Source organism: Monodelphis domestica, chromosome 6 (assembly GCF_027887165.1).
Source record: "Monodelphis domestica isolate mMonDom1 chromosome 6, mMonDom1.pri, whole genome shotgun sequence".
Classification (NCBI taxonomy): Eukaryota; Metazoa; Chordata; class Mammalia; order Didelphimorphia; family Didelphidae; genus Monodelphis; species Monodelphis domestica.
Window position 1 is genome coordinate 278282150 of NC_077232.1, and position 21651 is coordinate 278303800.

Sequence of the window (21651 nt, forward strand, 5' to 3'; positions counted from 1 at the left end):
GGTAGATAGGTGCTCTATTAGGGAATACTGCTTATAAAAAAGCCTGTCTATTCCCTACTGATACCTTCACCAAAAATACTTTTGATGAATGTAGATTATATTCATTAAAATTTAGTAGATTGGAAAACAGGTATATACTTTTAATATACTCTTAATCACTTTTTTTTTTTTAATAATACGGTCCAAGATGTTTATCATACCTTTGGTATCTTTCTCTTTTTTATATAGCAGAGAACTAATCCCTCAATGACCTCACAATTTTGTTGCCTGCAATTCAATACAATTTATTTCAGTAAGCATTAAGCTCTTTTCAGTCAATGGATAAATTACTTATTAAATACTTCCCTGTCCACCTCATCTTCAAAACAAGTAGGCACCATAGGTACCATGTTGAACAGAAGTAAAAAAAGAAAAATCAATCAATAGACATTTATTAAGCACTTTTTGTCAAGAACTATGAGAGGTGTTGGATATTTCAATATAAAGACCAAAATAATTCTAATCAGCAATGAGCTTACATTCTTCTTATTTAAATAACATATAAAAATGGCTCCACCTTAAACATAAAGTGAATAAATACAACTAAATGCAAAGATGACATTTATAAGATAGTCTGAAAGAAAGGACCATTAGCAGCTGGAGGAATTAGGGGACTCTCTGAGGAGGAGGTAGAGGGGAAGGGCGCTCCAGGAAGAAAGAGGTTTAGAGTGATGGCTAGTGAAAAGGCTCAAGAGATGGGAGATTGAGCATCAGGTGGTAACATAGAGAAGGTCAGGGAAGGAATGTTCAGGAAGACAGGTTGGAGTCAGGTTGTGAATGGCTTTGAAAGCTAACCAGGGGAGTTTATATTTGATTCAAGAGGAAATGAGAAGCCACAGGCATTGGTTGTGTTAGGGAAGTGGCACTGTCAGATCTGAATGGATGAAGTGACACCAATTAGAAGGTATTTGCCATCATGGGTGAGAAATAACAGTGAAGGCCTAAACTACAGACATAGCTGTGTAAGTGGAAGGAAGGGGCTGAATAGGAAAGATGAGTGATAGAAAGGATGGTCAGATCAGTCTTACAGTGAGAAAGAGTGATGGATAACTGGGTAGTCTGTTGGTTCTACTGTCAAAACACCTATCAAAGAGCCCAGGCACACCGTGCATTGTCACATTCATGGGCTGAAGTGAGCAAGAACTATGCAGGAGGAGAGGGTCTATAGTACTGGAGGGAACACTAGCTCCCCCATCCCACCCCTGCAATAAGATCACAGATCCATCCAAATGGCTAAAGGTCTACAACATACCTGAGTGACATATTGAGCTGGGAGGACTGCATAGCCCACATTGCCTGTCCCAGGGGCTGGTGCAAGAACAGTTCCTGGGGGGAGGTTAGTGAGGTTCGGCTGGATTTGTGGCAGTGGAGTGGCTGGCATAATGAGCCGTTGTTGGGGCTGGCTAGTGGTAACTATTTGTGAGCCTGTACTGATTGGTTTGGGAACAACCTGAAATGAAGGAAAAAAGCAGCATGAGATTTAAAGATTAATTTTCAAAAAGTTCTCAAAGAGAAGTTTTTTTTCAAGAAGATCTCAAAGATCATAGTGTCACAGATTTAAAGTTGGAAGTGAACTTTGAGATTGTTTATCCCAACACAGGAGACTGAGGCTTAAAGGTTTTATGATTTGCTTAAGGTCACAAGGTATGATGCACCAAAGCCATTCATTATTAAGTTAGTATAACAGCAACATTTGGAGCAATATTTTAGTTTTAACAACAACAAAAAAATCATATGATACACACTTGTTTGACAGTTTGTGCTGAAACGATTGGAACTGACATCCGAACAGGGGCTGCATTGACCACTACTGGTTTTGCTGCTATAAAGAAAAAAAAAAGAAGAGTTAATTCTTTTTTTATCAATGCCATGTAATTCCTTGTAGAAGTTATGATCATTAAAAAAAAGTTTTTTCCTAAATGGCCTTATACCTACTTAAATGGTTAAATTCATTATTTGAAGATTACATTCTTAAAGATCACTTCGGAATATTTTGTTAATAACTTTCAAGTTACATTCACAAAAGATCCTAGAATTCTTTTTTGCCCCAAGTCATTTTTTAAGTCACCAATCCATTTTGCCACAGGAACATAAAATTTAGACTAATAGATCTTTTAAATTTATGTGTGGGAATGCCTTTTTTGTTGTTGTTTTTTAAAGTCATTTTTAAAGTCATATTAGATTTTCCATAATCCCATTTGGGGTTTTCTTGGTGAAAAATCAGTATTTTTTTTTGTGTGGCTTTCCATTTCTTTCTCCAGCTCATCTCGCAGATGAGGAACCTGAGGTAAAAAGAGTTAGGTGCTTTGCCCAGGGTTACCTGGCTAGTACGTGCTTGAGCTAGATTTGAATTCAGGAAGAGGCTCTTCCTGACTCCAGGCCCAGCTCTCTATCCACTGCACCACCTTGCCATCTTTCCCACCTGGTGGGAAAGCCTAACTAATTTTAATAAGATTAAAATAAAGATGAACTTATGCATAGGAACTAAAAACAACTAACTTTTATTTGGAATAAACATACATTACTATTAAAACTGCATGAAAGGAAATTCTAAATAAAAAGGAATTGCTAGCCACCCATTAATGTGAATAGAATTTTCCTCTGTATTTTTAAATATACTAAATTAAATGTATCTGTACTATTTTGTTCTGTTCAAATATATATTAACCCTCAGTGCTCACTCTGTTAATCAGTTTTCATAGGAAAAAGGCCAATGCCATTTCTTTTGGCTAAAGGCTCAATGCTAATCATTGTACTTCAACAGTATGCTGAGGCACAATGTAATCTCAAACTACAGTCTCCAGATACAGCACAATGCTATCTATGCAGTCTTTGGGCTTTAAAATGTTTTAAACTAGAATACTTCTTTTTTTTCCCCTTCAAGTTTGTAAAAGGTTGTGTACAAATGAGGCTTACAAGCATTCTTCTGAGATGTCCAGATGTGGAGTTGGCTGTTAAGTGTAAAAGTAAATTTAGCGAGTTAAAAAATAAAATATTTAGATGGAAAAACTGTTTCAATATAGGTTCAAAACTTTTCAAAACTGTTTAACTCGCCAATCAGGTTCAAACTGTTCAGATACTTTTGATAGAAGTAATCAAAAGTATCCTCAGTGATGAAGTGAAGCTCAAATGTGAACTTCAGGGCCAGGCGCAAGGATGCTAAAGAGACTCTTATTATACACATAAAATGTTTATTGAAATATATACAGATAAATAAAGGATTTCTAATTCTAAGGGATTCTAAATCCACCCAAATAAACTCCCAGGTTCCGCAAGGAACCACTTCTCTGTTTCACAGGCTACACTACTCCTCCCCGATCTGACTAACCTAAATTTATACTATCTAAATAAAAACTACCACTATTTTCCTTATAAATCTTAACTTTGCCTTCAAATTGTAAAATAGCAAAGGCTAGCTGGTTGAGTATCATCAAGAATTCAGTTAACAGACTCAGAGTCCAAACCAAAGACCAGATCTTTCTTTGGTCTCCTCAGGTAACCACAATAGATAGTCACTAGTGTTCCCAAGTTGGGAAAGGAAAACACTGAGCTCCTTCAGATCAGACAGAGAGAGAGGCAAAGATGTTACCAGCCTTGAGAGAGAGTCTCTGAGTGTCTCTCCCAACTGTTAGAGACCAACTCCCAACTGCCAGAGAGTAATTGATGCAGAAAAATGGTTATAACTGTCAGCAGTTGAAATTCACATGCTCTCTTAGCTCTGCTTCAAACTCCAGTTCTTTTCTCAAGCCAGCTATTTTACTTATCTCTAAACTAATAAAACAATACTTATTTTCTAATATCATCCTTATAATTTCCCCCCCCTTCAAGCATATGGCGAGATGAAAAATCTCTCCTGTATGCTCACTATACTATGTAATTCTAAAGCTATACCTAACATTATTATTATATTTCCTAAAAATAGTCTTAATCTTATGCTTATCTTATACTATTCTTATTGCTACACTTTATCTATGCTAACCTGTAGTAGGGATATAAATGAAAGAAAAGAAAATTTCAATGAAAACATATTTGTAAAAATTCAAGTGCAAAACATACAATTACAGAAATTCAAAATGGAAAATACAAAATGCAAACTTTTGAAAAACCTTTGAAACAAAATACAGTTACAAACTAACTTGTGTTTTACAAGAAACTGAAGTCTATCTAAAATAATAACTGCAAAACTCAAGCAAACTTCATTTTACAAATCCTATTTGAACAATTCAAATGAAACTTTTTACTATGCTAAGACCTTATTCTATTCTTAATACAGAAAACCAAAACATTAAAACTCAAAATCAACTTACTATACTAATAAAATAAAAACTTTTAAATAATATAACTATATACACATCTATATAAATATACACATCTGTTGTGAATTTTAAAATCTCCATCTTGGTCTAGCACCCAAAATTGTGCACACAAACACTACACGGGCATGTGCTAGTCAATGACAAATCAGAAATAACTAACTGCCCACCTGGGCTGTCCTAAGCCAAGCTAGAGCCACCATTGGCACTTGTGAGGCACAGGAAGTGATGGAGAGAGCAGCCTCGGAAATTCGCTCACTTCCTGTGGACAGGGCTAGAAGCCAGTTCGTGTGAGAAGCTTGGACAGGGAGGAGGCCCACAGACAGCTTCCCTTCAGATCAGTCACGTGAGTCAAGGATTGATTCCTTTCCATCTTGGCCCTTTGGGCCTAATCTCCCTCTGCCTTGGTCAGAGGTTGAGTAACCCCTTTCCCTTTTCTCCTCTCCTTTTCCCTACTCCCATTGTGATTAAACCTCCATAAACTCCATTCTGACTTGAGTGTTTCATTTTAGGAATTTCATAAGTAAATTCCTTGGTGGCCATTGTTCAATATTATAACAATCTTAAAAGGTGAAATTTTCACGACAACACTGTACAATTTCTATAGCTGTGTATATGTTATGTATAAACTATTTACATGTTGTAGGAAGAAAATAAATTTCCCCCTTTAAGATAGTCTAAGAAAACCTTAAAGATTTTCTTTAGAAAGTTATGTTTTCTTGATTTTATCTCCAAGGAACACATAAAGTCTTCCTGTGAGATAATATCTCAGTATTTTAATGTGTAGAATTATTATTTTCCCAAGGTGATTTATATGTATTTATTTATTTCTATGGATACTCATCACCCGGTTATGATGTTGCAGAGTGTATGAGAAATGTGTGCTATATGTATATGTTATTTTGTAGCGAATACTTACTAAATTTTTAAAGTTACCTCCTCTGCTACTGTCTTCTGTCTTCATGTTGTTAATATGTAGTGTTTGTTTGCAAGCATAGTGAAAGTGTGTAGTGTTATAATGGATCAAAAATCTTACAGTTCATGTCCATAATCAGTCTGTGTTCCTCTTTTCTGTGTTGATTTTTTTCTGCATTGTCTTTGGTACAGTTCAATTGTTCTTTTTGCTGTCATCTATGTTTTCTCCTTTGTCTTGATCTTTAAACTCTGTCGTCGTCGTCATTATCTTCACCTTCTTCATCTTTTTGACTGCAGCCATGTTGTCTGAAGTAATCTCTTCTGCTGCTGCTTCTTTTTTCACATGCAAGCAATGAAGCCATGTTTCTTTCTCTAATACACAAATAGCTGACGGTGTTGTGAAAATAACATGGAAAGGTCCTACCCATGATGGTTGTGTTGTGCTAATTCTATTAAAGTTTTTTTTTTTTTTATGTAAACGGAATCCCCAGGTTTTATCGAATGGAGTGTATAATCTAATGAATGAGTTAAAATTCCCATTTCTTGTAATTCTGTAACCCTGTTTTATAACTCCATTATATATTCAGCAAGTGCAAGACCCTCTCCAAGCCTAGATACATAAGCTGTTTTAAAACTTTTTGCCTACAAAAATTGGAAAATGAGGGGATGCCCTTCAATTGGGGAATGGCTGAACAAATTGTAGTATATGTCGGTGATGGAATACTATTGTGCTAAAAGGAATAATAAAGTGGAGGAATTCCATGGAGACTGGAACAACCTCTAGGAAGTGATGCAGAGCGAAAGGAGCAGAACCAGGAGAACATTGTACACAGAGACTGATACACTGTGGTACAATCGAATGTAATGGACTTCTCCATTAGTGGCAATGCATTGTTCCTGAACATCCTAGAGGGATCTGAGAAAGAACTCTATCCACATTCAGAGGAAAAACTGTGGGAGTAGAAACACACAAGTAAACAACTGCTCGATTACATGGGTCAAGGGGATATGAACATCCTAATGCAAACACCAAAAACATAAAATGGGTTCTGATCAAGGACACATGTAATACCCAGTGGAATTGTGCGTCGGCTATGGGAAGGGGGAGGGGAGGGAAGAGAGGGAAAAAATATGCTTTTTGTAACCAAGGAATAATGTTTGAAATTGACCAAATAAAATTAAATTAAAAAACCCTTTTTGCCTGCAATGGTGAATGTCAAAATAACATTTCATACGGTGAGATATGCACATCTCTGGCCACTTCAAATGAGTTTCCATGTATAATTTCCCAACCATAGTTTTGATTTCTCTGTTTAAACTTTCCACCTGCCCAGAACTTTGGGGGTGATATGGGACATGAAATTTTGATGTGATACCCGGATTCTCATAAACTTGTTTTAGAACTGACTCTGTAAAATGGCTCCCTATGTCAGAATATACTCTTAGTGGTATACCATCTCTTGGAATGATCTTGACTTTCAACAAGATTTTGGCTACAAAGCTTGATGTGGTTTTACTAGATGGAAAAGCTTCTGGCCATCTAGTTGGTTGGTACACTATTATGAGACAAAATTTAAATTGTCCTGATTTGGGCATGTTGACATAATCTATTTGCAAATGCTTAAATGGTGTGTGAACAGTGGACGACCACCAAAAGCCTTTTGCTTAAATATGCTTTGGTTAAATTGTGCACACACAGAGCAAGCTAAGCAGATCTTATTTGTCACAGTGCTAATTCCCAGAGCTAACCAAGTTCTTTTAACACTATCAATTAATGCTTAAGTCCCAAAATGACCCTTTTTGTGTATAGCTTGGAAGATATGAGTAAAATGCTTTGGGAAGAATTGGTTTTCCCACTGACACTATGCAAATCCCATTTTCTTTTCTAGTTCCAAAATTTTGCTCCCACTGCTGAATCTCTTTGTTATTGCATGCTTTTTCTAAATCTGTGGTATCTATAACAGAGAGATTCATAATGCAAGCTGGAGCATTTTGCACAGCATATCATGCAGCCATATCCGTCATACGATTTTCTCTGGCAACTAAATCTTGTCCTAAAGAATACCCTTTGCAGTGAATCACTGCCAACTCTTTTGGTAGTTGGAGAGATGACGGTAATTCTTGAATTATTTCTGCATGAGCAATTCTTTCCTTACTAGATGTTAAAAATCCTCTCTGAAGCCAGAGAGAACCGACAGCATGGCAAATTCCAAATGCATATTTGGAATCAGTATGAATATTTGCATGTTTGTCTCTTGCAAGTTCACATGCATGTTTTAAAGCGATTAATTCTGCTCCCTGAGCACTTAGGTTCCTGGGTAGTAAAGCAAACCATAGGGTCTCATATTCACTTACTACTGCAGCACCTGTAAATCTTATTCCATTCTGCATATATGATGATCCATCTGTGAATAAGATCAGGTCAGGGTTGTCAAGAGGTGTGTCTAACAGATTTTCTCGAGGCCTTTCTATTAATTGCACTACAGCAGTTTCATAATCGTGCAATGGTTCCCTCTGTGCTGGTAAATCAGGTAATAATGTAGCTTCATGTGAACAATAAACTGTCAATGGGTAGCCTAACACTAAATCTACAGGTTTGGTAACAAGCAATGCAGTTGCTGCCACCCCTCTTAAGCATGGAGGTATTCCTGCAGCTATGGGATCTAGTTGACCAGAATAATATGCAATAGGACATTGGTTTGGTCCTAAGCTCTGAGTCAAAACTCCTGAAGCTATTCCCTTTCGCTCATGGACATAGAGTGAGAATGGTTTTGAATAATTAGGGATACCAAGAGCAGGAGCTGATAATATTGCCTCTTTTAGCTTTGCAATTGCTTGCAAATGCTCTAGTTTTAGCTTCAGTGGATCTTTTTCAGTGTCTTTTGTTAAAGCAGTCAGTGGTTTTGTAAGTTCACCATAATTAGGTATGCACTGTCTGAAAGAACCTGTGGTTCCTAAGATAGCTCTGAGTTGGCTTTTGGTCTTAGGGGCACTCAGATTTTATATGTATGCTACTCTCTTTTGGGAAATGCTTCTAGACCCCTTAGACGGAGAGAGAGGCAAAGATGTTACCTCCTCCAGCCTTGAGAGAGAGTCTCTGAGAGTATATCTCTGCCAACTGCCAGAAACCAACTCCCAACTGCCAGAGACAGTAATTGACATAGAAAAATGGTTATAACTGTCAGCAGTTGAAATTCACATGCTCTCTCAACTCTGCTTCAAACTACAATTCTTTTCTCAAATTAGCCACTTTACTTTGTATCTCTAAACTAATAAAACAATACTTATTTTCTAGTATCATCCTTACACGAGGAAGCAACCACCATGAATGATGTTTTTGAAGATGCATATGCTCATGTACCAAACGGGATAAAATATAAACGTCCAAGGTTCTTCTTAGAACAAAGTCACTCCCTTGAAGAAAGTCAGACACTAATTACAAGAGTGCCACTTAATATATTACAGTTGGACTGTAAAGCCCACCAAAAACATGAGTCCTGTGGACACTTACATCATCATCATGATGATGATTATTTATGCTGTAGCTTACAAAGCACTGAGCACATTTTGCTGAAAATATAACTCTTATTTTCATTATTTTCTTTGACAACTTGGATCTTTTGTATCACCAAATTAATTTTACTTTTATTTTGATTATTTCTGTAAAGTACCCTTTTGGTAATTTGCTTGGGATAGTACAAATCTTTAAATTACTTCTGTTAGTACTGTAATTTTTATTATATTGGCATGGCCTAGCTGTGAGCACTGAACATCCCTTATTCCTCTAACTACTTAAGATATTCTTTTTATTTTTTTAAGGAGAATTTTGAAACTTTATTGATACAGGTATTCAATATTCTGTGGTAGACTGATTCCAAAATATTTTATTTATTTGGTAATTATTTTGAATGGGACATCCTTCAATTATTTCTTCTTGGACTTTCTTATTGTTGCACACAACTATTTTGTAACCTGTTATTTTATTTATTTATTGGGTAGCAAGCATTATTTTTAAACCTGTTATTTTATGAAAGTTAGTACTATTATTTTTTGGTAATTCCCTAGGATTTTCTAAGCCATCACATCATCAACAAATAGATATGAGAGGAAGGTAAGGTGGCTCAGTGGATAGAGAACCAGGCCTGGAGATAGGAGGACCTGAATTTTAATCTGTCTTAGTTGTGTGACCCTGGGCAAGTTACTTAACTCCCACTGGAACTGTGAGAAGGGAATTTGTTTTAATTTAAACAATCAGGGACTTGGAGGTCCTTTGAGATGTGCAAGGATACACACGCCCACAGTGAAAGGAAGTTGAAACCAAAGAGACAGAAAATTGATTTCATAAACACTGCCCCTCTGGGTGGTACCAGGCAAATTAAGGAACTATGATTGGTTCCTGAGATGTGACATGGGAGAGCCAATGGGTGGAAGAAAACAGCTTATAAAGGTATTTTCAGAGGGCTAAATGTACACATTCTTGCTTTGGTGCCACTCTTGCTGGACACATTCTTGCATTGGTGACATTGTTGCTGGAGACATTATTGTGCTGGTGACTCTTGCTGAAGGGAGATACTTATTCTGGGGCCTCTTGCTGAAGAGCCTGACTTCTGACTGGAGATTGGACCTGAAGGAGACTTTGTTGGAGGTGCTTTCCATCAGAAAGCAATTAGGGTATTTAGCCTCTTTCCTACATTTCCTTCTATTTACTATCTCTATTTTGATTAAAACTAAATTGTTAAAGCGAATAACAGACTCATAATTTAAATTTAATTATTACAATTTGACGAACCTTTAATTATTACAATTTGGGGACTTTTTAACCATTACAGAACTGATACCTAGTATCAATTCTAAGATAGAAGGTAAGGGTTTAAAAATAAAGAGATGGTTTTGCATCCTCTTCAACTATCTTTGCACGGGGAAGGTAGGTGGCTCAGTGGAGGTCCTGGGTTTAAATGTGACCTCAGATACTTCCTAGTTGTGTGACCCTGGGCAAATCACTTAACCCCCATTGCCTAGCCCTTATCACTCTTCAGCTTTGGAACCAATACAAAGTATTCATTCTAAGACTAAAGGCAAGGTTTAAAAAACAAAACAAAACAAAACAATTTTTGCACCTTAAATGTCACACTCACCTTTCTACTACTGAATTATTTTTAGGACTATTAATGTGAAAGCTTCTATACCCATTACATAGAATGTTAGCTTTTGATTTTAGACAGAAAAACCCTAGATCTTTTTCAGACAGTTTGTCTAACCATACCTACCTCATCTTATACTCATAAAGATTTTTTTTACCTAAGTGTAAGGTTTTATATTTAATCCATCTTTAATTTCATCTTAATAGATTCTACCCGAAACTTTAACTTGTCAAGGTTTTATTGGATACTAGCCTTGTCATTCAGTGTGTTAGCTATTTCTCCCAAGTTAGTATCATCTGCAAATTTGATGAGCACACCATCTATACCTTTTATCTAAGTCATTGGTAAGAATGTTAAACAATACAGAGCCAAGAACACTGTTAACTATTAATGGCTAATTTTTTTAGTCCAACCATCCCAACTAGTTCTAAAGATTTTCTCAAAGGAGGATGCAAACAAATAGAGGAGAATTAAAAATATGAAAGATCCCACAGAGAAGGCAGTACCTGAATTGTATTTTAAACAAAGCTATAGGTTTTATGGGAATGCATTCCTGACTTGGGAGACCATTTGTGCAAAGGCAAAGAGGTGTTTGGCTAGGAATGTTTTATACAAGGAACAGACAAAAGAGCAATTTAAATGGAATAAAGAAGCACAGTATTAAGAAATAAGAGAGTTTTAAATACCAAGCTGAACATTATGTATTTTATCCTAGAGGCAACAGAGGGATCTGATTAAGATTTCTGAGTAAAGGATGCTATGATATGGTCAGCTTCTGTTTTACTAATATTAATTGGGAAATTGTATGGGAATTGGAGAAGGAAGTGCCTAGAGACAAGGCTGTCCAATTAGAAGCCTACTGCAATCATCAAGAGCCTCAACTAGGCAAAGAAAAAGCCATATTAGTGGAGGAAAGAGGAGAAAGATGTTTTCTAGGCAGAATCGCAAGACCTGTTGTGGGAATAAGAGAGAAGAGTCCAAGAAGAAAAGTAATAGTGTGATCAATATTAATGGTGAAGTCTAGAGAAGGGTAGAGAATTTGAGGGGAAAAGTAAACAGTTCTATTTTGGATGTCAAGTCTAAGGTTCTTACATGGCATCAAAGTAGAGGTGATAAAGAATCACAGTTTAGAAAAGAAATTCGTTCAGGATTTTTTAGGTAAGAATGGGATCAAGGAGGCATGTGGAGGAATTAACTTCATTGGAAATATTATGTGACCAGAGGGAAGGAAGTGGATGTGGCAGTCAACTGCCCAAAGATGATTAACAAATCACAGGGACGAATATAAAGAAAGAAGAGCATCCAGGAAAGAGCTCTTCTTTCTCACACATGTGATGGCTGAAAGAATAACATCCAAAAAAGGAGACTTAACGTCATTCAAAAAGTCAGGAAAAGAATCAAATAAAGTGGTTGCAAGGGTCAAAACAAGAGAAAGGGCCCAGGAGCAGGGACTACTTAACCTCCTAATAAAATCAAATTAAGTATTTACTTCAAAATTCTGAAAGTAAATCAAACTAAATCCTTCCAATATAGTTACTTTACAAAACAAAAAAAATCTGAAAAGCTTAGGAATTATGATAAGAACAATGATATAAGTTTGAAGCTAAGGATGGGTCAATGTAAAACTATGCATTTCAATTGAAAATACAGAAGTGATTTGACAGTGTAAAAAATAGAGAAGAAATGATTATAGGGGCAAACTTCTTTTTTTTTTAAAGGGGCAAACTTCTGAAGGAGCCAGGAGAGAGTTGATTTTGTCAAAAAGAATGCCTATTTTTTCCCATGACTGGAAGAAGAAAATGGGGATTCATGACCACTGGCCTCAATTATTTTTAGTAAGATTTAATATGCGATCAGTAAAGAAATGAGATCAAGAGTACATTTGGAGGAATTAACTTCCATAAAGAACTATTATGTGACCAGAGAGAAGGAAGAAGATGCTGAGAAATCTTAAGGAATGGCGGAAGGGGAGTAATAGCAAAAAATCACCTTCTCAAGTTAGTAGAACAATTTGCAGTTAAATCTGGAGACTATGATTTTTTTGTTCCAACAGATTTTTCAGTAGCCCTAAAGCAGGAACAAGGAATATACAAGGAGATTTATCCAAGAAATGTTAAAATGGATTCAAAGCTGAGTATAAAGTCAAGTGAAACCAGAGAGAGGAAACCAGCCTGGGAGAACAGAGATGGGTCAAAGAACTCTGTTATGAAAAGAGAGAATACATTTAATGTGCATGACAGAGTAAGGCAGAAGGCTGGGAGGACAAGGGGTAGAGGGTAGAATTCAAAGAGGTTCTAAATGGCAGCAGTGGTACAATATCAGAGATGGCAACATTTATAACATGAACAAGTCAGTGAATAGAGAGATAATCAGTTGAAAGTAGTCACTTAAGTCAGAGGGATTAAGGAACTAAGAGACATGGTTGTCAGAAGAGTTGTCAACATGAATATTCAACTCCTTGAGGATGATGATAGGAGATGAAGAGAAAATGAAGACTGAAAGTTAGGCAGAAGGAGCCCTGGGAGGGATAGGTAAGAAGGAGGGCAGCTAAATAGCACAGTGGATTAAAACACCAGACCTAGAGTTGAAAAGACCAAAGTCCAAATCAACCCTCAGGCAATCCCTAGCTATGTGACCCTAGGCAAGTCACCTAGTCCTAACATCTCTTCTATTTTAGAACTGGCACTAAGAGAAAAGGCAAAGGTTTAAAAAAAAAAGGTATAAAGGTTTAGGAAGAGGCATAAAAGACATGCAGTTTTTTCTGAGGCAGTGAAACTAGGTATCTGGGGCTTGAGGAGGCAGGGGTAGGCAGGATGGAAGAAAAAGGTGTTAAGATAGGAGACTAATGGTTAGATAGAACTTGGCAAAGTGCCTGTCACATAATAGATACTTAATAAATGCTTGTTTGCTGTTAAAGTAGGAGTTCATAGAACTTTATGAATAGAAGACTATCAAAGTAAATCTACACAAAAATTCAATGAAAATTTGAAAAGTTGACTTTGTGGGGCCTACACCAAGTCTTACCATAAATAGTTTTCTTGCCTTTAAAAGTATTCTATACATTTTACTGTCAATTTCAGGAAGGACGGAAGTACAGCCAATATTTAAACTTGCATGTCTCAGGAGGAGTGGTCACCTAGCCTTTGATAGTGCTGTGAAGCTTCTAACACTGCTTTTGGGGAAAAGGATGGATAAGTGATACAGAGGCCTAAATAAAGTCTCAAACTAGACTCCAAGGAATGAGTAACAGCTGATACAGAAGTCTGCCCTAATACTCATGTAAGGCAACTAGGTGACATAGCAGATGGAGTGCTGGGCCTGGAATCAGAAGACTCTGAATTCAAATATGGCCTCAGATCCTTATCAGCTATCTCACCTTGGGCTTGGGCAAGTTACTTAATCCCTGTCTGCCAATTCTCTAAACTATAAAATGGAGATAATAATAGTACTTACCTCCCAAGGTTGTTATAAGGATCAAATGAGATAATATTTGGAAAGTGCTTAGTAGAAGCTTAATAAATACTGATTTCCTTCCTTCTTTTTTCTCATACTTTTTTTTCCTCTTCTTCAAGTACTCAATTTTGAGAAAGAAAATGAAAACTTTTTTTTACCTTGACTCCTCTTAAAAGATAATAATGAGGTACTATGCATGAAGAGCTTGGTCTTAGAGTCAGGTATTGGCTATATGAACTCTAACCTCTTAGTGCCCTAGGCAACTAAAGAAGACAATTAGTTATAGACATGCTGCCCATCATGCTTCAGGCCAAGTTGCTAGGATAGTAATGTGCTTCAGGCCAGGTTGCTAGGACTTATGTCCTAAGGTTAAGAGGGACTTTATCTGTGCTGGTAGAGAAGAGTGATGAACTGATGAAATCACAGACTTTATTGATGTAATAAAAAGCAACTGCAAGAAGTACAAACTAAATTTAATTTCCACTTACTTTCATCACAGTATTTCCTAAAGAACAGTTTAAGGATTTTTCAATTGCTTTTAACAGACCCTCAGAGGATCCATGAAAATAGCCTTTATAAAGAAAATTTTTCCCTAGCTTAACGGAATAATATTACAAAATTCCCTATTTCATCGACCCCAGAGAAAGAGAAGAATTAGACACACAAATTCCGTGATGAAACAGACACATAATGGTGACAGGTTTTATACCTGGAAAAAAATGACAAACCTGATCATTTAAATGTCTTTTATGAGATATTTGATTTAAAATTAAGTGATGCTGAAGATGATCTGAAGTTCAGACATTCAAGGACCTTAACAGCATATATGAAACAATAAAATGGGAAGTTGGCTCCATCTGAATCCAAGTCACCAAAAATTAAAACAGAATGGTCCTTTATGGTAATGGCAACAAAGAGTCTAAAAACATAGTAGTAAGTATGAAATAGCTAGCGTTCCAATGCCCTTCAAGGTTCTAACAACTGCGTAGCAATTATAATGTCATATTTTCCTGCTCAACAACTTCACAACTCCATCAACAAAGTAATACTATGTTATCATGGTTTTAGCGAGAAAAAGATGACATGACTTTAAAACCATTAAGGCCATCACTGCGGCCACAGAAGGACTCACCTTGCTGAAGAGGCTGAGTGTTTGCACTGGGATTCTGACTAGATGGTTGGGCTGAACTACTGGTGGTAGCTGTAGTTGTAGCTGTAACAAGTCGAACATAATGAAACTTGCTTCCAGGCACTTGTATCTGTTGAACATTAGGGGCAGTTGCCAGAGGAATAATAGTCTTAAACTGAGATGTACTCACTCCTCCAACAGTGATGGTCTGCAAAGCTGACTTCACTGCCTATGCAATAAACATAACACAGTTATCATTAATCAGAGACTTAATATTTGCACTGTTGGCCTTTATTCCACTCTATCCCTCACAAGCATTAGCATACTGTACATCATCATCAGCCTGTTCAAAAAGAAAGGAAGAGAAAAGGGAGAGAGCTAGGACTATGATGTTCCAGAAAGCAAAGGATTTAGGCTTGTAAACAAGAATAACTCACCCAGCAAAACTGAGCATAATGCTAAGGAGGGGAAGGAAGGGAAGGAGCAGGAGATAATATGAATTTTTAATGAATTAGAGGTCTCCCAAGAATTTCTGATAAAAATCCAGATCTATATGGAAACTACAAACAGAGAAGTTGGGAGCAACATAAAAAGAGGGAAAAGAAAGCATTGATCAACCAGGATTCTAGAGGACTCATGATGAAAACATGCTACTCATACCTCTTAATGGAGAGGGGAATGGTTACAGCTAAGGTACAAATTTGCTTTTCTTGACTAAGCATATTTCTTTAAAAGGAAAAAAAAATTTTTTTTAATATATGCCCTTTGATCCAGCAATACCACTACTGGATTTGTACCCCAAATAGATAATAATGAAAAATGTTTGCACAAAAACATTTATAGCCATGCTCTTTGTGGTGGCAAAAAGTTGGAAAATGAGGGGGTGTCCATTGAATGGGGAATGGCTAAGCAAATTATGGTATATGATGGTAATGGAATACTAATGTGCTATGAAGTGGAAAGACCTCCATGCACTGATGTGGAAATAAGCAGAACCAGAATATTGTACACAGAAAGTGAAATATTGTGGAATTATATTTTTTTTGCTACTTTGCTACTTTACAAACTTTGCTACTAATAGCAATGCAATGATCCAGGACAATCCTGGGGGACTCAATCCTGGGAGAAATAATGCTATCTATATTGAAAGAAAGAACCATGGGAGTAGAAACACAGAAGAAAAATATATGATTTATCACCTGTTTATATGGGTATAGGATTTGAGGTTTTGGTTTTTAAAAGATTACTCTATTACAAAAATGAATAATGTGGAAATAGATATTGAGTGATAACATTTGTATATCCCTGTGGAATTGCTTATTGGCTCCAGGAAGGGGGAGGGGAAAAAACATGAATCACATAACCAAGGAAAAATATTAATAAATAAATAAATGAGATTAAAAAAAGAGGGTACAGATTGAATGTAATTCAGAGAAGAGAAGAAGGTTAAATGAGAGAAGAATCTTTGCAGGAAATTTCTGCTAAAGGTTCTTTCCAAGATACATATGAGAAAGATATTAAAATTAATAAAAATAAGAACCATTCCCTAAATGACAAAATGGTAAAAGAATAATAACAGGCAGTTTTCATAGAAAGAAATTCAATCTATCAATAGCCAATATGAAAAAATGCTCTGAATGAATAACAGAGAAATGTAAATTAAAACAACTCTGAGGTTGTTCCTCACACACCTCAGATTGGTAAAGCTGACAAAAAAAGGAAAACAATAACTGAAAGGTGTACAGCAGATTAGCTAGGTTTATCCGTGCATTTTTGGTAAAGCTGTGAATTAGTACAACTTTTCTAGAAAGCATTTTTGAACTATGTTCCTAAAGATATTAAATTATATGTACTCTTTGACCTAATTATATGACTTGTAGGTCACAAAAAGATGAAAGAAGAAAAGGGCCACATGGACACATACATATTCAAAGTAATTACTTTTTGTAATGGCAAAATATTGGAAACTTTAATACTGGAATATCCATCAATTAGAGGATGGATGAACAAATTATGGAAAAGCCAGGTCCTATTATTTAAACTTACACTGCCTATTTCCATTGGGCTGGAACCAATCGCTATATTTTACATATAATTGTAACTTCAAATAATGTGAATCCAAATTGTGTAACCAATTCACAAGATTCATTATTCACAGTACTCAGGACCTAATTGTAAGGCAACGTAGAAACTGAAAGAAGGACAGAGTTCAAATGACAAAACATCAAAATTCAAATGTCTCAGATAATGGTTTATTGAGAGAGAGTATGTAAAAGCCATTCCACAATAAGTGACTGGCCAAAGGATATGAAGTTAATCTTTTAAAATGCTACAAATTACTAATAGAGAAATTAAAATTAAGACAATCCTGAGGTCTCATTGCACACCCATAAAATTGGCAAATATGACAAGAGATGGAATGTTGGAAGCTTATGACAAGACTCTCATTCAACAGTATAATTATAATGGAAGGATATTGGAACTATGAAAATAAAATGGCTATAATAAGCATTCTCTGAATCAGAGATTACACTAAGTATATACTCCAAGGAGGTCATTGATAAGAAAGTCCCCATATAGATCAAAATATTCATAGCCATTCTTTTGAAGTAGCAAAGAACCGGAAACAAAGTAGCTCTCCATGAAATGGAGAAGAGCTAAACAAATTATGGTACATTAATATAATTATTATTGTGGAATATTATTGTGCTATAAGAAATGATGAATACAGAGAACCAAAAAAGGTCTTATGTGAACTGATACAGAATGAAGTACAAAGATTCAAGAAAACAGTATACATGACAGCTATAACAATATCAATAGGAAGAATCACTACAATGAATTCCAAAGAACAAGCATGGCCTCAAAGAATAAATACAAGAAGATGCCTTCCTCTATTCCTTTGCAGGGGTGGGAAGTCCTCAAGAGTGGAATATTGCATACATATATTTCCTGACTTTTACAATGTATTAATTGATTTGGCTATTTTTCTCTTCTCCCTTTTTTCCTTTATAAAATATTCTTATGTGAGAAGGCTCTCAAGGGGAGGGATACTGGGAAAAAACTAAAAGATATCAATAAAAATTTATTTGGAATAGGAACTGAGGTTTGAATACCTTCCTGGTAGACTAAATATAAGTCAGGGGCTCCTCCTTGAGGCCTTGCATCTACATGGCAATTATGGAGCAGTGAAGCTGTGCCCAACTCCATCAATGCTGTGTCCTTTACATCTTTTCTAAGTTATTGCTAGGTAAACCTCCATCTGTTCATTGTTAGATGAAAGGAACATCTCATTACATTCCAAACTCAAACCTGAAATAGCACACACTTCAATGTCAGGAAACTAATGGAGCTAAATGTCATCACGGTGGACAAAGGGAAAAGCTATGTGGAGATTTGGGAATCTTGTATACACCCAAAGACCTCATACCAGAAAGGTAACTCTGGGGGATTAAAATGTTTTGGATAAGCGAGAGGAGCAGAACCAGGAGAACATTGTACACAGAGACTAATACACTGTGGTATAATCGAACGTAATGGACTTCTCCATTAGTGGCGGTGTAATGTCCCTGAACAACTTGCAGGGATCCAGGAGAAAAAAACACCATTCATAAGCAAAGGATAAACTGTGGGAGTGGAAACACCGAGAAAAAGCAACTGCCTGAATACAGAGGTTGAGGGGACATGACAGAGGATAGACTCTAAATGAACACTCTAATGCAAATACTATCAACAAAGCAATGGGTTCAAATCAAGAAAACATCTAATGCCCAGTGGACTTACGCGTCGGCTATGGGGGGTGGGGGGAGGAAAAGAAAATGATCTATATCTTTAACGAATAATGCTTGGAAATGATCAAATAAAATATATTAAAAAAATAAATAAATAAATAAAAATAAATAAATAAATGTTTTGGATATTTGACTACTAGAGACACATGACTGTGTTCTGGGTTTTAAAGAGGCAGTTGGGTGGCAAAGTGAATAAAGCACTGGACTCAAAAGTCAGAAAGATCTGAATTCAATTTCTGCTTTACACATTTAGTAGCTGTGTGACTGGACAAATCACTTAACTTCTCTGCCATGATTTCCCAATCTGTAAAATGGGCATGATAATAGCACTAATGTCACATAGATAGGGATTGTTTTGTTGTGAAGATGCCAAAGGAGATGATATTTAAAGTGCTTTTCAAACTTCAAATACCTAGCATGTAAATACTAGTTATTGACATTATAATCGAAAATTTCATAAGTATAATTGATATCATATTACTTGCCTTCTTTATGGATGGGAGGGAAAGAATTTTAATTCAAAAATTTTTAAATGAATGTTAAAAATAAATAAAAAGAATCAAGTCCTGAGTTTCAGAGGCAACTCAAGGGGTAAGCATGGGATACATAAGGCAAGAAGACACACATTGGAAATCTAAGGGTCACTCATTCCTTTGATGCAGCTTCCTGGTCACCTAAGTACAAAAGTGAGCATGAAGAATGAGAGGTTTCTATTCTACACTTGATACATACTTGTGACCAGGCCCACCTCAATGGTGAGTATAGAGGCCAGGGAGCTATGCCCAAATTAATCTTTATTGTATTTACATGATCTACAAATGCCTTTTTTGGGCTTTTTATGCCTTATCTAGAACAAAGCTGCCTTTTCCAATTGAGATCCCATGTTTCATTCTTCTTTAAAGGAACATCATGGTTATTATCTATGCAAAGATCTGCCATAGGAGGTTCTAACCAGAGGTTGGGGGTACTGGTACCATAAATGGTGGGTAAAAACTAAAAAATCAATCAATGAGAATTATTAAGCACCTACCAGACACAGTGATAGTTACAGGGAATACAGAGTGAAAAGCTCCCTACTCATGATGGGCTTACATTCTATGAGAAGCAAGTACATACCAAACATGGAATAATGTTCAATGAGGCTTGAAATTGGTTTTAAAAAGTTAAACAGAAGATTTTATATTTTGTTCTAGAGGGGACTAATGAGAATGAGAATAAGGAGATTGTCAAGTGTTGCTATGAAGTGATTTTATCAATTTGGTTGTGAAAACATGGGGTGTCCAGATTAAAAAAAAAAAAGATAATTATCTCCTTTGCCTATTGATGTAAAAATACCAAGAAATAAAAAAAAAACAAAAAACAATAATAGAGTAGGTACCACAGCTCTTGATCATTACACAGAAATGGATCTTTCAATGAGCAGGCAAAGGTATACCTGCCAGAACTAGCTCTTTGCTCAATCGGGTGGTTCCATGCCACCAAGAGAAGATAAACAATCAGGGAGTCCAGCATTACCCCTGATAGCCAAATAATTCCCTGCAGATATTGGTCTGATGCCGGAATAAGTAGGGAAGGCTTAGTTTACAGACAGCTCTGCCTGGCAATATGGAGACACAAAAGCCACAGATGCTGTTGCCATCAAACCCACTGAAAGCCAAGGAAAAGCTTCTTCACTGCAGAGGGCTCAGCCTCATGTTACAAAACTGATGAGAAAAAAAAGAAGTACCGAAGGTGATCCTTTCCTCCATCCCATGGACCAGTACAGACAAGTTTGCCATCTGGGCAGGGATTGAGCATGTACAAAATTGGCAGCTGACTGAAGTCCATAGAGGGGGATAAGACATATGAAAAAACACCAACAAAGCCTCATCGGATCTATCCACTGTGGGAAGTCACAGATGCCCATCAGAAAGGGCCCAGCACTGTACTGATCACAGGCATAAGCAGAAATTGTTGCTTAATAACTCCTGAAGATCTTGTTGGACCCTGATGTGCATGACCCAACTAAACTATTAGGGAATGAAGTCACACATCATCCTGTGTGATAAGTAAATCACCTTAAAAGACTGATATAGATTTATTTAAGGTCGCCAAGGAATTCAGCTATGTAATTCCTAAATGAAACACTCAAGTCAGCTACCAATTTTTATGGTGTTTTAATTACAAACAGGAGGAAGAAAGTATTAGAGGGAGAGAAAGAGAGAGGGAAAGGGGAGAGAAGGGAATAGGGCTTAAATATCCACTCTGCTTAGGCTGAGCCAAAGCAGGCCCAAGGCCCTGGATAGCCAAGGCAAAGAAAGAGATCAGTCCCTATCACTTACATGACCAAAATGGAGAAAACAGTCTGTGGGTTCCTCCATCTCCAAGCACCAGGCTCCAACTCACTCTCTCCCTCCTCCCAGGAAGTCACAAGAACTCCTGAGCTATCCTCTACCTCACTTCCTGTGTCTCACATGTGCCAATGGTGGCTCTAGCTTGACCTAGGACCACCCAGAGGTCTGTCCTTTTTGCACATGTCTGTTGAAGGCCATATTCTCAAATAATAAAATCTTGAGTTTTGCTGCAGCCCTTCCTAATCTTGTTACCCTGAGTAGGGTGGATATTGTAGTTTCCAAGACCTGATTCTGTTATTCCAAGTACCTCTATTGTTATTGATCAGGAAATAGCTAAATCCCATCTTCTAAAGAATGGTCTGAAGTAAATTAGGTGAACACAGAATAGTATACCAGTCAGACCTTTGGGAAGGGAAAGATTTTAAAACCAAGCAAGACTTAGAAAGAGTTACAAAATGTAAAATAAATAATTTTGACATCAAATTAAAAAGTTTTTGTACAAACAAAACCAATGTAACTAAAATCAGAAGGGTAGCA

At 36.5% G+C, this 21651-nt stretch overlaps 1 protein-coding gene across 2 annotated transcripts in view; it reads right to left on the reverse strand.

Annotated features, from left to right (window-relative positions):
• LIN54 (lin-54 DREAM MuvB core complex component) overlaps positions 1–21651 on the reverse strand; it is an 81991-nt gene that overhangs the window by 23575 nt on the left and 36765 nt on the right. The window contains exons 5-7 of one of the 2 annotated variants that reach the window (XM_007495765.3): positions 14994–15219; positions 1785–1861; positions 1292–1489 (exon numbers count right to left, since the gene is read on the reverse strand). In XM_007495765.3, the coding sequence (XP_007495827.1) occupies positions 1292–1489; positions 1785–1861; positions 14994–15219 (501 nt within the window). The remainder of the gene's footprint in view (positions 1–1291; positions 1490–1784; positions 1862–14993; positions 15220–21651) is intronic. The other variant, XM_001376943.4, reaches the window with a different exon arrangement.